The sequence below is a fragment of the Mesocricetus auratus genome, unplaced genomic scaffold (genome assembly GCF_017639785.1).
Source record: "Mesocricetus auratus isolate SY011 unplaced genomic scaffold, BCM_Maur_2.0 Super-Scaffold_100011, whole genome shotgun sequence".
Classification (NCBI taxonomy): Eukaryota; Metazoa; Chordata; class Mammalia; order Rodentia; family Cricetidae; genus Mesocricetus; species Mesocricetus auratus.
Window position 1 is genome coordinate 65,383,776 of NW_024429195.1, and position 17,488 is coordinate 65,401,263.

At 38.1% G+C, this 17,488-nt stretch overlaps 1 protein-coding gene and 1 long non-coding RNA gene across 4 annotated transcripts in view; one reads left to right on the plus strand and one right to left on the minus strand.

The window, feature by feature from the left end:
- Positions 1-17,170, minus strand: part of Slc6a15 (solute carrier family 6 member 15) — a 45,084-nt gene extending 27,914 nt beyond the window's left edge. The window contains exons 1-2 of the mRNA XM_013111929.3: positions 16,876-17,170; positions 609-1,043 (exon numbers count right to left, since the gene is read on the minus strand). Coding sequence (XP_012967383.1) covers positions 609-897 — 289 coding nt within the window. The 5' untranslated portion in view covers positions 898-1,043; positions 16,876-17,170. The remainder of the gene's footprint in view (positions 1-608; positions 1,044-16,875) is intronic.
- LOC121143294 lies at positions 686-15,109 on the plus strand. 3 transcript variants are annotated; one of them, XR_005880500.1, is made up of 5 exons: positions 686-809; positions 12,378-12,599; positions 14,129-14,222; positions 14,733-14,815; positions 14,945-15,109. It is a non-coding gene; the product is annotated as an uncharacterized LOC121143294 (long non-coding RNA). The 3 variants fall into 3 exon arrangements; XR_005880499.1 differs by having other exon boundaries at positions 14,129-14,815; XR_005880501.1 differs by lacking the exon at positions 14,733-14,815.
- Positions 17,171-17,488: the final 318 nt, after the last annotated feature.

Genomic DNA, 17,488 nt, shown 5'->3' on the forward strand with positions numbered 1-17,488 from the left:
TGAAGCTGAACCACATTCCACAGTATCAGAGAACTGGAATCTATGGTGTAAAATCTTCAAGGACAAAGAATGACTGGCATTACAGTAATTATCTGGTTCAACTCCTTCCCATGAGTCCTAAAAGTGCTACGCCACATTTAAAGACCATATTCATTCTAAATTACATGTTAGTTCTGCTTTTGCTAAAGAATGAACAATTTAAAATTCAGAGGTAACAAGTCACCGAGAGAACCTCCATGTTCAGTCAGTGTTGTTGGCTTTAGATTCTCACTGACAGAAAAAATCTGGCCTGCATAAGAAACGTAACCCATGTTACAAACGTTCCCCTCAGTACTTCAGCAATGTTTACAGTATCCAGGGAAGAAGAATAAGAATGTGTTACCTTGAGCAATCCCTGCATATTTGTAGGATGCCAAGCTGTTTCTGTGGAAACTTAATCTGAACACAGAGCTGGGCTTGATTCCCACAAATGAGTCTCTCTCCCTTTGCAATGGAAGTCATGGTTTCAGAAATAACAATACCATAGTGGCAACAGGAGCTACCTGAAATAATGAACTCTAATTTGCTAGTGTAGCAATTCATCATGAAGGCAAACAAACACAACTTACCACCGCCATTCTTCTGACATAGGTACGGGAATCTCCATACATTTCCCAAACCTACAGAAAATCCAACTTGAGCCAGAATGTATTGCAGTTTACTGTTCCAAGCTGGCCTTTCGTCATCAGCTTCAGATCCATCTTCAGCATCTGTATCTTTCTCTTCTTGAACATCCACGATTAGTTCACTCTTCTTAAAAGCATCTTCAGGTGAGTCTTCATTGGACAGAAGGTCCTTGACGGACTCAATAACCTCATCATCTAAATCTCTCTTTACCACTTTGCTATTCTTAGGCATTGGAAAGTGTTCTTTTTAAAGATGCCCTTGAGACAAATATATTTATTTAAAATGAAGTTAATCTGAGAAGGTTATCAGATAGATCCTTGATTCAAGGTGAGAAATTCTTAGGGATCCTGACTCTGATCGCAATGCTCTGTAGACACCTGTGAAATGGAAAGTTGAAATGTGGTGTTTAGTAATGAAAAATATCAACAATATGTCAACATCCTTTCTTGTTCATTTTCATGGTAGACTATCTAGGGCTATAATACATGATTGATCTTGGTTATTCAGAGCTCAAAAATTTCAAATGTAATTGAATCAGAATGTGTATGAGTTTCTCACATATTTCTTTCAGTTAAATTACTCCTTGAAAAAAATACACTTTAATATTGACTTTAATGTGCAGACTATGGACTGTTCATTATTAGTTAACTTGAAGCATTCATAATTCCTTTCCTCTCTAACTCAAGTAACTTCTACACATCTATTATTTCTGTTCATTACAATTTCACATATAACTTCTAGCCCACCCTATAAATACATCTTAGATCATCTCCACTTATTTATGAACTACTCTTCATTCATTCACACACTTCTTGTTAATTGTGATGGTACTCTATAGATTACAATAATGAAATATTGGAATGTCCGCTTTTAAGCATCTTATATCTAATGAAGAGAAAAGTCTGCCTCAAATTAACTGTACAACAACAGAGTATTCTAAATGAAGACAACGAACTAAATAAACCAATTGTCCATGTGGCTCATTAACATTGTAGACTGGTGTGTAATAGCTCTTTCCTAATCTACTCAAAGCTAGTTTATCAAGAAATTCATGAGTCAGGCAGTGGTAGTACATGTCTTTAATCCTAGCACTTGGGAGGCAGAGGCAGGTGGATCTCTGTGAGTCCAAGGCCAGTCTGATCTACAAAGTGAGTTCCATTCCAGGACAGCCAGGGTTGTTACACATATAAGCCCTGTCTAAAAAAACAAGTCAAAACAAAAACAAGGAAAAAAACAAAGGGAAGAAAGAACACATTTATTTTTTCTAGCAGGAGCTGATAAAATTATAAATATTGCCTGTTCATCTTTTTCCTGATTCCATTTAGACTGTTCCTTACATTTGGTATGCCCTTATTCCATTTCAGTTCAACTGTAACCCTTTCACCCAATGTTTGTAACATTTCCAATTGGATACATTATCTAATACTTTGCATATAACAGAAGACTGTGTTATGGCTTACAAAACCTAAATTATGCACAAACTCTTTCATCAAAAATGTTTTCAAAACTCTTCCAGAACATAAACCTGTGGCTCAGTCTCATTGTAGGGCTCCTAGCAGTGAGATGAGGATTTTTCCCTTGAGCCTAACTGGCTTTGGGGAACCTGTTCCCCATGCTGGATTACCTCACCCAGCTGTGATGCAGGGGGAAGAGTTCTGTCCTGCCTCAGCTTGATGTGTCAGGCTTTGTTCAAGACCATGGCAGGCCTGCCCCTTTCTGAATGGAGGCAGAGGAAGAATGAAAGAGGAGATGGGTCGATGCAAAGCTTGTGGGGAGGGACTAGGGGACCAGGAGGAGAGGAGGGGAAACTAAGGTGGGTATGTAAAATAAATGAAAAAAATGCTATTTAAATAAACAAATAAACATTAGTCTAGGAAATAAATTTCCCCAGTTAATTTCGTTTATATTTCATTCTAAGATAATGATATATATATATATATATATATATATCTTGATGAAAAATCCTCTCACAGGCAAGTTATTATAAAATGAAATAGTATTTTGTAGACACAAGACACAAAAGAGTGGCCCTTGAAGAAGATGCAAAAGCGCAAACACGGACACAGAATGTAAGTATAAATGAGGGAAATGGGTGCTAATTAATAAAAAGATCCCATGTAAGCTATCACAAATTACTTTGTATTACAGTTATGAATTCCATTGGCAAATAATTATTCCTTTCTGTCAAGTAAGTGGAGTTTTGTGGGTCAGAAGACTGGGGGACTGGGCTACAGGATCATGAACCTCAGCCACACAAGAACTACCATAGCAAAAGTCACAGAGAAGCTGAGATTTCAATAGGAAATAAGATTTATGATTTTGACAGGCACTGGTAGTGCTCTCCTCTAATTCAAGCACTTGGGAAGCAGAGGCAGGCAGATCTCTGTGAGTTCAAGTCCAGCTTGATATACAGAGTGAGTTCCAGAGCAGGCTCCAAAGTTACAGAGGAACCCTGTCTGGAAGAAAAAACAAAAACATATAACTTGTAGAAATTATATTGAGAGGAATATGCAAATTGAAATTTAAAATAATGTATCAAAATTGGGAAATAAAATGTGAGGAATAGATAGAAATGAAAGTGTAAAAATGCCATCATGAAAGAAATAAGAGTGTTTAGACAAGATCCTCATAATCAAAAAAATACTATCCTTCCTCAACTTTTTCACATGGTCATGTTCTCAAATAAGCTTTCTTCTTTTATGATAATGGAATCGTATAAGAACTGATATGCCTATGTGAAGAGATATATCACTGGCAAATATTTAAATCTAGTTTATAAAGACAGGACATCTGAAATCTTAGAGATGCTGTGATCTTGACCAAATTACTTAAAACATTAATAAATTGAGAAGGATAACAAGCTTGCCCAACGAAAAGTCTTGCTGAAATAACATTACAATGAGAAGGTGCGGTGTCTGCTTTTACTATGTGACTATGCTCACTCTTTTGAATGTGTTAGTCTATAATTAATTTTGCATGTCCAGAATAAATACTTCATGTTTTAGCAAGACTTTTTTCCTAAACACTATGTTCTTTTTTTCACACCGGGTCATTTCAAAACCTGCTGACTTCAAACAAAGCAAGAGTTTTAAGTGTGTATGAGTCATTGGTTCACTAATGTGAGCTAGATTTTCATGGACAGTTGTTGCACCAGTTATAACATGCCGTATTACTGCATCAAAGGCATTTTTCAGTTCTAATATGACAACCCAAGAGTCTCTACCTCAACCAGGCAGGAGACAAACTAGCATTCAGCTCACTGTATAGCTTCTAGATATACCCTTTCTAACAGTCTGGCCCCTGCTGCCTATATTGTAAACATAGATTACCAACTCTAGCCTACAGAAAGTAAGCCCATAAAATGTACTAGTAAGTCTCTGAGCCATAATTGCAAATGACTTACTGGTCAGAGACAGGTACCCAACTAAATCCACATTGATTTGAACAAAATAAACATCTAAACCCATGGAACAGAATAGAGGACTCAGAAATAATTCCACACAGTTATGGCCATATTATCTTTTATGAAGGTAGAAAAATGCAGCCAATTCAGCAAATAGTGTTGACAAAATTGGATATCTACCTTCAAAAGAATAAATTTAGATATATTCCAATCATGTTGCATAAAATCAATATTAATGATAAAAGACCTTAATTTAAAATCTGAAATGTCTAGAAGAAAACAGGAGATGCACTTCAATGTATAGACAAGAACTTCCTGAATATAATCCTAATAGCATAAGTAACAACATTGAATTAACAAATAGGGTTACATAAAATTTTAGAAGTATGCACAGGAAGCAAAAGTGGCACTGCAGTGAATGGAAAGTTGGCAGAAAGGGAGAAAACAATCTTTGCCAGCTATACTGAAGATAAGATTCTATTATCCAGAATATGTGGAGAACTGCCATTGTGGAAACCAGTCAGAAGGTTTCTCAATAAAATTAAGAATAAAATTATAAAATCCAGATATTCCAGTCCTTGAATGACTATCTTCATTCAAGTCCTTGAAGGCCACAGAGGCACTTGTAAATCCATGTTTACCACTGCTCTTTTCACAATAACCATGAAATGCAGTCAGCTAAAATATCCATCAACTGATGAATCGATGATGGATATGTAGTGCTTATTCACAATGGTATTTTACTCAGCCACTAAGAAAAATGAAATCATGCAATTTACAGGAAAATGGTAACTATCTTGAAATGAAATTTTACTAAGTGAACCATACTAGCCTTAAACAAATGCCACATGTTGTATTTCATGCAGATCTTATCTTCTAGTATTACATAAGTATATTTAATGAAAGTGAGTGTCATTAGTTAAGGAAACAAAACAAGAAAGGGGCCTATATGAGAAAAGAGGTTTTAAGAAAGGGAGTTAAGGAGGATAGTAGAGCATTTGAAAGTGGAATGTGGTATATTGAGAATGGAAGGGTACAAGAGGCCCTGAGGGAGGTGGGAGACAGAAACAGGTAAGGATAACCAACCAACAGAACAAATGTATGGAAACATCATAATGAAACTAGTTAATTTTCAAAGAGTTTTGTTTAATTGTTTCTTTGTTTTGAAGGGATGTAGAAAAAGAGACTCATTATATAGCTCTAGCTGTCCTGAAACTCACTACCTAGACCATGTTGGCCTCAGACTCACAGAGATCTGCCTGCCTCTGCATCTCAAGTGCTGGGATTAAAGGTAGGCACCCCCATACTCAGGTGCAAGCTAATCTTTAGATAGAAATTAAGAAGAGATAAATCCCCCTTCTTTTTTGAAGGAAGGGACAACAAAGCTATACAACAAAGGGTGTGTGACAACAAAAAACGACCATCATCATCTTTGAAAATGATGCTCCATGTTTGTCCTATTAGGTTACCTTCCTTGCATGTGGTTTCAATCATAAGAAGAATATCTTTCATCTATCAAGTTTCATCAAATGTTTCAGTGGTAGAACACAACTACGTCTGTAGTCTGGGATGGTATTTGGTGACTCTAAGAGCTACTGTCATTGCTTCCTCTTTCCAACTCATTGACAAGCACCCTGTTGTGTCTATGAGGCCTTGTGCCCGTATCTTTCTTTCTTTCATTTTTAAAATTTTGCCAGCATCAGTTTTTCACAGCTTGCAAACAAGAACTCTAAATAACACAGCACTTTTAAATGTCAAATTATATTGTCTTCCTTTTAATCGGTGTATAAGGATGGCTACTTCTAGAACATGCTGAGAACTTTATTGTTTAAATCTGTATTTAAATTTTCCCATCCCTACATTTTTTCATTGGTCTAATTATCTTCACACATATTTTTTTCAGAATAAAATTCATTAGAAGCACTTAAATTTAAACCCTAAACCTTTTCAAATCAATACATATTCCCAACAAAACTACCTTATATTTTCTTCATGTTACAGAATGCTTTACCTAGTTTGGGTCTTTGTCTTCCAACATATGGGCTGTGACTGTCAACCAAAAGGCAAAGGAAAAAAAAACCTGTGAGACAGCCGGATTGTGAACACATTTGCCACCAAGCCTGACTGGCTGAGCTTATTACAAAGGATCCATGTGGTAAAAGAGGAGAACTCTAGCAAGTACATACACACACATACACATACACATACACATACGCACACACACACACATACACACACACACACAGAATCACAGGCAGAAATATAAGGAATGACAGAGAATGAGAAATAATTTAAAATTACAATTTTAAAACATAATTGGTTAAAATCAAGTTTCCTGGTATTTTAACAATATTACATTAATTATGTGAATTCATTTGGTAACAATGACATCAGAAAGTTTGGCTTTCCAGTCATATCTCTACATTTGCAGGATTCATCAATTTTACTAAACACCGTTTCATAATGTACTTTGTTAAATTTACTCCTAGTCACCATACATTTTTTATTATCATAATTCTTCCTTAATTTCAGACTTTATTTTTACTATATATAGAATAAAACTGATTGTTAAGTCACACTTTCTCCCTTCTAATGATGATAAGTTAGATTTTGTCATTTTCTTAGGATAATATAGTATATGTATTTATGTGATCATGTTATCAATGAGATCATGTTATCAATGGAGATAATTTAACAGATGCTTCTTTTATTAGTTAATTTTAATTTCTCTCATTCATGCAATGTTACTGGCTAAGATACAGTGTTGAACAAAAATGTTAAGTGCAGACATCCTTATTTATGTCCTGACATAACTGGAATAATACACTCTTCAATTAAGTAAATTTTGACAACTGAATTTTTTGTATACATATTTTTATCAATTTAAGGTTGTTCCATTTTTGTTAATCAGGAAGTGGGTTTTATAATTTTTATTTTAAAATATGAGGCTTAATTTTGACACATGCAATTCTGCCTTTATTAAAATAATTTTGTAACTCTTAAACATGGTAATATTGAATACCAAAAACTGATTGTTAAATAATTTAATTCATGTAGTAATGTCTGTATTTTGTGTTTATTGTGCCACTAGAAGAAGCCTGTGAAAATTACTTTTAAGACTTGGCTCTAGTAGGCTTTATTTTTTTTAACAATATTTTTAATTGAACTGAAATTATAACAATTCCATCTCTCCCTTTCTTCTCTCCAACCTCTACCATGCCTTGCCCCTGTCAAGTTGATAGAGTATTTTTCTTTAATTATTATGTGTGTGTGTGTCTGCACAATTGTGTGCAAATAAATATAATCTTCAGAGTTTGTTGTTTTTGTTGTTGTGTATATGGTTTCAAGGCTGGCGTCTCTGTATTTGATCACCAGTAAGGGAGATAATCCATGAGAGAAGCTGATTCTCCTCTGGCAGTCATTAGTTGTCTGTAGTTCCTTGTATAAAGATGAGACCCCACCAAATCTAGCTACTCCTATGCTAATATATCTATTGACATTGCCTTTGTTCCAACTTATTTATGAAACTATTTCAAGGAAAGACTGTTTCATGCTGAATGCCCCAGTATTCTGGCTCTTAAAATATTTCTGTCCCCTTTCCTGTGATGTTCACTAAGGCATAAATACAGGAACCATAATGTAGATTTATCACTTGGGATTGAATTCCCTAGGATCTATTGATCTCTGCCTTGTGTTCAGGCACAAGGAACTGCCTATCAGATCAGGGTAGTCCAAGTAATTCTCAAAATAATATAGACACCAATGGTACCAGTGGTTGCCTCTTAGGGTGGAGGACAGGCCCCTAAGCTGAAGATACCACACACTTACAAGACAAGACTCAGATGACTTTAGCTGTATCTGACCCAAAAGTCTCTTTCCTTGTAGTCTAAGCTTCCACAGTTTCAGAAAACGTTACTCAAGATACCTTTTTGGGGAAAGTGATTAAAAGTCTTACCCAGCTGCAATACCCATGGACCACAACAACATAAGGTGCTATGGGGTAACCAACTCCTGCGTAGTTGGATTTAAGGCCACTCAGCAGGAGGAAAAATCATGCCCAGTAACTGTCTCAAACAGAATAATCCCTACTACACTCCAAGTCCTGTCCTTACATAAACAGATAAAAGTGTGGTTACCTCACCTCATCAGAGCTTCTCCTTAGGGTAAATTGTGACCATCACACACACCCCCACACACACTGAATCTTTTTTACAGATATTTTAAGAGTACGCATGAAATGTTTCTCTTATATATTTTTTAATGTTAATGTTTTTATAAAAGGAACTTTGGCATGTTATTCCTTTTATTTTTTCAAAGAAAAATGTATAGGATCACTATTGTATCTGTTTTAAGTATTTGGCAATCTGTATTAAATATAGAGCCATCTGAAACTGTGAATTATTTTTCAATCTATATATTAGAATTTCATCTGATTTATATACACTTAGTTAAATTATTTGCTGCTTTGGCTTCAGGAAGCCATATTTTGCAAGGATTTTTGCAATTTCACCAATCCTAATGGCATAAAGTAATGGTTGATATTCCAAAGGCTTTTTAAAAATCAACTGTCCTTCAGCTTCCAAAACAATACAGAGAAACCCTGTCTTGAAAAAAAAACTGTCCTTTTATTTCATTTTTCCCATGATTTTGATGTTAGTTCTTCTCTATGCTCTCAGTCTCCGTCTCCTCCGCCTCCGCCTCAGCCTCAGCCTCCTCCCCTCAGTCTCCTCTGTCTCCTCCATCTCCTTCATCTTCCTTTTCTTTCCCAGGTCACACTAATATTTTCATTGCAGAATTGCTTCAATACTTTGTAATTTTTTGCCTCCTATTTCAGGAATTCTCAGTTCCAAACTATTACAGCCCCTCTGAGATATGTTTTAATCAACACTTAAAATGAAAATCTGCAGACACATTGCAGACAGAGACATGTGCATCTTGGACATACCAAGCATAGAACTATAGACTTGACTGCACTAGACTGAGATACAAGTCTCAAAAAATTGGCTGCACGGTGACAAGGGATGGTTCTGACAAGCCAACCAGCACTAGCTACGCTTTCGCATTTTCCAAAAGCTTTATGCTCATAATGCACTAGAACACCCACAAATCTGTATTAAGAAACTTAAATTTTAACAAGTTAAACTTTTACTGGCTACAGCTTTCTTTAAATATTAGTCTGAGTGTTGAATTTGAAATTCATCCTGGATTCAGTTAAATGTACTTCCTAATTCTAAAATAGAATATAAAGTACAAACTATCTGAAGAAAAGCTGGGCCTTATTACAAAGCTCAGGAATAATAGCAGAATTTGCTGTTTGTTCTAATGTTGTGAAATAATTACAAAAGGCAACACATTGAGAAATTTATAAAATGCTAAATATATGATGTTGACAAATAATATAAAATATTATATCTATGCAGACTTGAATCTAAAGTTTCTTTTGTGATTTTTATCCCCACATATCTGTTGCATTCAGCAAGAAGATAACCAAATGACACATCAAAAGGTGGGGAATATATTTTACAAGTGACAATCCCAAAATCATAATCTATACTTTACTAAATATATACACTATCAGCATAACTCACTATTAAAAATATTAGAATCAAATACTGGAGAATTTGTGAAGAAACTTGGCTATATTACACATTATAGATGATGACATAAAAGGATATATCTACAATGAATAAAACTATTCAAATATGTCTGAACCTAGCAGTGATTGAGCACCGAGTGCAGGAAGTTGTACACACCAGAGAAATAAAAACTTAACAAAACTTATATAAAATGTTAGCAGCAATTATTTACCCACATTGGAAACCAAGTCAGAAATCATGCATATGTGCCTAAGTGAGTGAATAATTAAACTACTACGATCACACCATGAAACAATAGTAGGCATTAATAGGGGAAAGTGCTATCCCTATCTGAAACACTTAGGATCGAGATCAGAATGTCACTAAGAGGTTACTGGGTGGGGCTTTTAATGGAGTGGAGGTAAAATACACTGGTATATTGGTATAAATGATTAAAAGAGAATCATGGTGGTAAATTGGATCGGAAAAAGAGGAGAAAGTACAGGAGGGTGCCTTGAGAGGGATACATAGTATTAAATACCCCTTCAAAAAGACATATGGAAAGCAACTACTGTAAAAGCTCCACACCCATAAATAAAAATAATTAAAATAGAGTCACTCTACAACTGGGCAACAATGACCCATTAGGCAAATCCAGCAAATGAAAAGGCCAGTGCTGGGAATGGGTTTCTCATTTGGAGTTGTTAGCTAGTGAGGTATCTTAGACCATCCATCCCCCCAAAAACATTACAAACTAATACGGTTGCTTCTGATTACCCCTGCCCCAGAACTTGGCAATCAGATCCTACTGCAGAAGACACCAAACACTAGACTCATTGAACGTGGCAAAATTAAGCTGGTATACACCTGGAAACTTTATCTCTACTAGTTAGCTTCCACAGAACTAGGAGTGCTACTCACACTATCAAAGGGGAAAGTAATCACTAAGCATGCCCAGCTGTGAATCCTGTGAGCTACAATAGTGACAAGCCTGGGAAAAAATATTCACTAACCCCACATCTGACAGAGGGTTGATCTCCAAAATTTACAAAGAACTCAAGAAGCAAGTCTCCAAAACACCAGAGGATCCAATTAAAAAGTGGGCTGCAGAACTAAATAGAGAATTTTCAACAGAGGAGTCTAAAATAGCTGAGAGGCACTTGAGAAAGTGCTCAACATCATTAGCCATCCGGGAAATGCAAATCAAAACAATTCTGAGATACCATCTCACTCCTGTCAGAATGGCTAAAATCAAAAACATCAACAACAATTTATGCTGGAAAGGATGTGGTGAAAGGGGAACACTCCTCCATTGCTGGAGGGAGTGCCAACTGGTTCAGCCACTTTGGAAATCAGTATGGAGATTCCTCAGAAAAATGGGAATAAACCTACCACAAGATCCAGCAACTCCACTTTTAGGCATATATCCAAAAGATGCCCATTCATACAACAAGGATGTCTGTTCCACTATGTTCATAGCAGCATTATTTGTAATAGCCAGATCTTGGAAGCAACCTACATGTCCCTCAACCGAAGAGTGGATAGAGAAAATATGGTACATTTACACAATGGAGTACTCTTCAGCAGACAAAAACAATGGAATCCTGAGATTTGCAGGCAAATGGATGACACTAGAAGAAACCATCCTGAGTGAGGTAACATAGTCACAAAAAGAGAAACATGGCATGTACTCTCTCATATATGGATTTTAGACATAGATCTGGGGAGTGCCAGCCTACAATGGCCATGGCCAGAGAGTCTGGGAAACAGAAACTTCATTCAGTGGCTGATCCAAGAAGAGGCAGACTCCCTCATTTAAGTACTGAGCTGAACTCAAGAAAGCCAGTAACAGAGAGGGAGGACTGATGACCAAAGGGATTAAGACTGGGCTGGTTTAACCCCCAGAAACAGCTGACCTGACAAAGGTTAACTCTTGAATCCCAGGCATCAGCCTGGGAATCCAGCATGGGACTGATCAAGACCCCCCCTGAATGTGGGTGTCAGTGAGGAGGCCTAGGTAATCTATTGAGCCTTGGGCAGTAGATCAGTACTCATCCCGAGTACACACACGGAGTTTGGACTCCCATCCACCAATGTGAGATGCACTCTCACCCTGAACTCTTGGGGGAGGTTCTAGGCCCTGCCCTGTATGAAATGACAGACTATGGACACCCCCATGGAGGGCCTCACCCTCCCTGGGGAAATGAGGGGATAATGGGGGGGTTGGAGGGAGGTCACGGGAGGAGGGGAGGGAAAGGTAGAGGGACCTACCTAAACTGAAAAAAAAAACAGCTTCATTTCATCTCGGTTTATGGTCAGAGAGTTCAAAGCTATCCTTACTCTTCCAAGATGAAAGTCCTAAGACCCTACAGGTCTAAGGTGTGGCTACTATAGAATGTTTGTTTTTAACTATGAGTGTCTTATCTAAATAACAACAGGCCTAGTATGAGGTATAGCTACTCTTAATCCTCAAGGCCAGATATACAAGAGATTTAGTCTAAGGCATGGTTACTAAATGTTTAGAGACTTAAGAAAGTCTATTTCTTCCTTTGTATCAGGATAAAGAAGTCTTTTGCCATTTTCCCCTTTTTGATTGGGGTATATAAGAAAGTTAAAGAATAAACTTGGTGCATCCAGTATTCACTAGATTGCCCTCCTGATACTATTCTGAGTCTCAATCTTTTCCTTAGTATCTTTACCTGCCATTTCTCAATGCAAATTCCCTCTTTCAGGAAAGTCGGCTAAATCCAACTGAAGCCCCCAAAAGAAAGGATAATACAGACTGGCATTGCAAAGTAGGACTACTAAAGACAGCTTACTACTACTACCACTACTACTACTACTACTACTACTACTACTACTACTACTACTACAGACTGGCACTGCAACATGGGACTACTACAAATGGCTACTACAGAAGATCAAAAATAAAAAAGCAAGGAACATGAAAAAATGTAAGGAAACACAGGAAAGTAACACACAGGGAATGTGAGACACCATGTAAAAACCAACCCCATAAATTACAGGTATAGATGAAGGAGAAGAATCCCAAGGCAATGCCATAGACCAGATCTTCAAAAGAGCATAAATGAAAACTTCCACAAACTTAGGAAAGACATTCCCATACAGATATCAGAAGCAAACAAAACACCAAATAGACAGGACTAGAAAAGAAAATCTCCCTGGTATATTATAGTTAAAGCACTAGGTATACAGCAAAGAAAAAATGTATTCAAAACTACAAAAAGTTTTAAACTTACAAGCCATATATAAAGGAAACCCCATGGTAATAGCAGCTGATTTCTTCATGGAAACTTCAAAAGTCAGAAAAGCCTGCAGTTATGCTTTGCAAATCCTAAAGGACTATGACAGTCAGCCTAAACTAATATACCCAGCAAAACTACACACCATAATTGAGGAAAAAAGAAAGATTTTCCACCATGTAAACAGCCTAAAAAGTCTTATATCTAACAAACCAAGCATAAAGAAAACATAGAAAGAAATATTATGGACATAGCATAGAGTGTTTTATAGATGTATTCATTGGGACTGAGTTCTACACTTTTAATTTTTATTTAAAGTCAGTTTCCTTAATGTTCTCTGCTGCAAATGAGAGAAAATAAAATAAAAGCCTATGGGATCTCAATCCTACACAAAATCTATAGACATCTAAGGAAAGCTAAAAGTGAGTAGAGCAAAAGGAACAGTCTTCCCCATGGGAGATCTCATCATTTGATTTTCTGATACCAAATGGTGAACCATGAAAACATACATTCAAGTTATATTGTGTAGACTGATATGCATATATGTAACAATAGTTAATGAAAGAAATAAGGCTATGAATTTGAAAGAGAGCAAAGAGTTCTATATAGCAAGGTTTGAGAAAGGAAAAAGAAGGGGAAATGTAATTATTATCTCAAAAATAAAACAAATGATGAAAAATTATTGAAAGATTAAATCCCTTACAAATTTGAAAGCAACAGTAAAAAGGCTAAATATCTTTTGATTTTTGTAGTTCATTAACTTGATATATTGGTGTCTGAATACTATTCTACCAAGGGCTCTCATTTGATCTTTTCACTTTTACAATCTGTTTATTTTCATACAACTATTTAATTCTGAGTCTGTATTTCTTTTGTTTTTGAAGTTAAAACACAAAAACGCTTTTCATCTTAACATACCAAACTTATTTCAATAACCACTCAGCATTCCTTGTGTGTTTATGCACATAAGTTGTATATGATCATTTGTATTAGAAAATCCCAACTACTTGTTTTGCATCTCTTTTTATGCAACTCATTTGTGAAGCTGCAGAAAAAACTCCTGGTGGTGAAACTGATGGATCAAAAGTACTTTTATAATTCTGAAACGCATTGTCAAGTTGTTCTGTATAAAGCTCTTTCGTGTTCCACAACCACACCCACCATCTGAGAGTGTCTGTGCCTCCTTCCATTCATTGAGTCATCTTTGTGATCTTTTCCAGTCTGATGCATGAGAAAACTTCCATGATCAGCATTCTACTCAGACATCACAGTCAGTGAGACTCAGGGGACCACTCGGTGGATTAATCTCAAAAGGTAGTAAGTAACATGGTCATCAAGGCTAAAGCATTTCTCTCTTTCCTGTATCAAATGATAATGTTCATTTAAAATTATGCTGAATTCCTATCGTTAGGGTGGGTAATTCTCAGAGAAAGTGATAATGACTGACATTTTAGCATAAGAAGTTCATGAAGAATTACTAAATACCAGCAAAAGATTAATGTTGTTAATAAACCAAGAATAAGTCAAAAGATTCTGGCCATGGAAAACTGGATATCTTCCATGCATTGCACTATGCCTATGGATTTTTAAAATAATGCCATCTGCTCAAAAATCGCTGCAAAGTCAAGTCTGCATATTAATATACTATTATATCCAATCATGAATATGTAGTGGTAAAGAATTAACATAATATTCAACAAAAAGTTGGATGATAAATGAAGAAGAAAAAAACTGGAGATTGTAATAACCACAGGGGGGAGGGATGTCTCTTTTACTTTTGCCATTCTAAGGGGATGTTTTTAAACTGTCTGCTTATAACACCAGAGTTTAAAGAAACATTGAAGTATCTCCTATTCTGTACATTTTAAAGACAGAAACATCTTTTGTCATGCACATGTTAAGACTGGGTAAGTGTGTGATTATAACCATAAAGCTCATCTATTTTGGTTTATTTATATATTTATATTTATTTATATACTTATATTATTATATTTATATTAATTTTATTTTATTTATCTATTTTTATTTATTTTTAGATGTTCCAGTAATTTATAGATGGCCTCCTGCCTATCTCCAGAAAGCTAGATCACCTAATTTTAAAACTCCCTATTTATTTTTAATTAGATGACAAAACACCTGTCTTCCAGAAACATGTATAAAAAACCTTTTAAACTGCATTAAAAGCCACAACTTGGGTTGTAGACACTGGAATTTTACAATGATTCTTAAGCCAACTAGATAATGAGTAAAATATCTTTTAGTAATAAACACGGAGACATTGACTTCTTTTCTCCCAGCGACACAACAGGAATGCACTCAAAGTTTCACTTGGAGGGTCAGTTAATTTAATTTTAAACTTGGTAAGATGATACAAAACTCGTCTGAGTTAATGTGAGAGGAATACACATATTGTCTGTGAACAAACAAGAAACTTCATTCCATCAAATATTTATAAATTGTGTAAACAACTCCAGGCTAAAAAAGTTGAGAAAGATGCAGTTATGTTTGTATTTGATGAGACATAATTATGACATGGGGCATGCAGGCTTTGAAGCTTGATGGAACTGCTCTGATCCTGGCTTTCCAGAAAGCGAACAAGCACTGGCAGTCATAAAAAAATCCTTTTACAGAAAAGACTTAAAAGGAGCCTAAATGGAGTACCCAAAGCAAATTTTTCATCCCCTCTCCCTCCCCCTGGCCATCCTCAGGTATGCAAGGAAGAACTCAGACCTAGGAATGGGGATACCTTTAAGATCTGAAGAGGCAGGGAGGATGGACCAGAGGCAATGGCTACAGTCTTATTTGCATAAGCACCCAAACACCTACTACGTCACCACGCTAGCCTCTAGGCCCCGCCCAATCTTACTCCAGCCTTTCTCCACTAGGGTGGAGGATGAAAGGGAGAAGACAGATTAGCTATGTTAACGAGCACATTCAAGGCCACTTCTCAGCTCACTGAAAAAAAATTAACATAAATCCCTCCCGTGGAGCCCTTGAAAGCGGGCGGGTCTCTTTTGCCACCCCACCGGTATCCCTGCCAAGTATCCCTATGGTATTCATTTTCATTCCTTCACTTAAGATTGGTGCTCAAGTTAACAGTGTACAGATTTCACTCCAATGTACAACATTCCTATATTCAAAATTTTCTGCGCTGTCACACACAGACCAGCCAAGTGGATGAACTACGTAGAAGGCATAAGGATGCCCAGTCCCTCCCCAGCAGTTCCTTAAGATCCCAGTGCCACCATCCTTTCCGCTATCCTCTCTGTAACTCTCCAATTCCAGGATGCGCAGAGGCGCCTGAAGCTGTGCTTTCTTCAGCAGCCACGTGCCCAGTGTATGCCTAAAGGCCAGTTTTCGGACAGCCCATCACAGGATGCCTCGAGTCGAGCGGGAGAGAATCGAATCCAGGTCACGAATACACTGCCTTGACAGCCTGTGCTGCTGTGGCAAATGATCTGCAAGCCCTCGGGAGGGAGGTTCCCTGCTCTCCGGCCTCACCTCCCACCCTTATGAGGACTGGATTCCAATTTACTTCGGGAGCGCATCCCTGCCCCGACACCAACTTTCCTCTTGGACTTCCCCTGTCAAACCCTGGCCTCCAAACCCCAACTTGATTTGGAAATGAAACCGCTTCCTCGGGTGCACTAGGCAGTTTCCACCTAGGTTAGGAAGGGTGGATGCACGTTTTGATCCACGTGCTTCTCCGCACAAGTGCCACCTCGGACCCCCACCACCCGAGTTTGCACAGGTGCAGGACGCAGAGCCAGAGGAAGTCCACAGATACCAGCTTTACCCTTCCACGTTTCCCGTTGCCCTTCCTCCTCCCATCCCAGGATCGATGCTGAGTCCTTCTGGAGCTCCATCCATGCATCCTGCTGTTCTTCCAGGCGCCTGACTCCTAGGTGGCTAAGAGAGAGCCCCACCCTACCCCTGGCGGTGCCCCAGCCCCGGAGCGTGGCATTACCTCTGATGCGTTTTGAGCCAGCACCTCTTACTGTTTGCACGTTCCTAGGTCGAGAAACGGTCGGATCCAGGTGATGATGCTGGAGGCCGCAGAGGAGCTGTCTGGGGAGCAGAAACAGCTTGCCAAGGGCAGGCTTGATTTCAGGAGTCGCTGTCCTGCAGCAAGAAACTCGTGAGCGCCTGTACCTGCCAGGGAAATGGCACGGGATGCTGGAGAGCGGTTCCTGGGGAGCCTGTGTGTGTGTGTGTGTGTGTGTGTGTGTGTGTGTGTGTGTGTGTGTGTGTGTGTGTGTGTGTGTGTGTGTGTGTGTGTGTGTGCGCGTGCGTGGGTACGTGCCGGTGTTTTGGTGTGTTTGTGTTATGTATGTGTCTGTGTGTGTGCATGCGCGCGCGCTCGTGTGTGTGTGTGTGTGTGTGTGTGTGTGTGTGTGTGTGACGGAGGCTCCCACGTGCCCAGCCTGCCTGTGCTGTGGCCCCCCGAAAGCCTGCGGGGGTGGGAGAGAGGAGGTGCTTGCGGGCGGGCACCCGGCTCCAAGGATCGTGGCAGGTCTGCAGGCTGGGAGCCGCCTCTCCTCCCCACTGCCCCATGACGCAGAGGCCACTGCGGCTGCCTG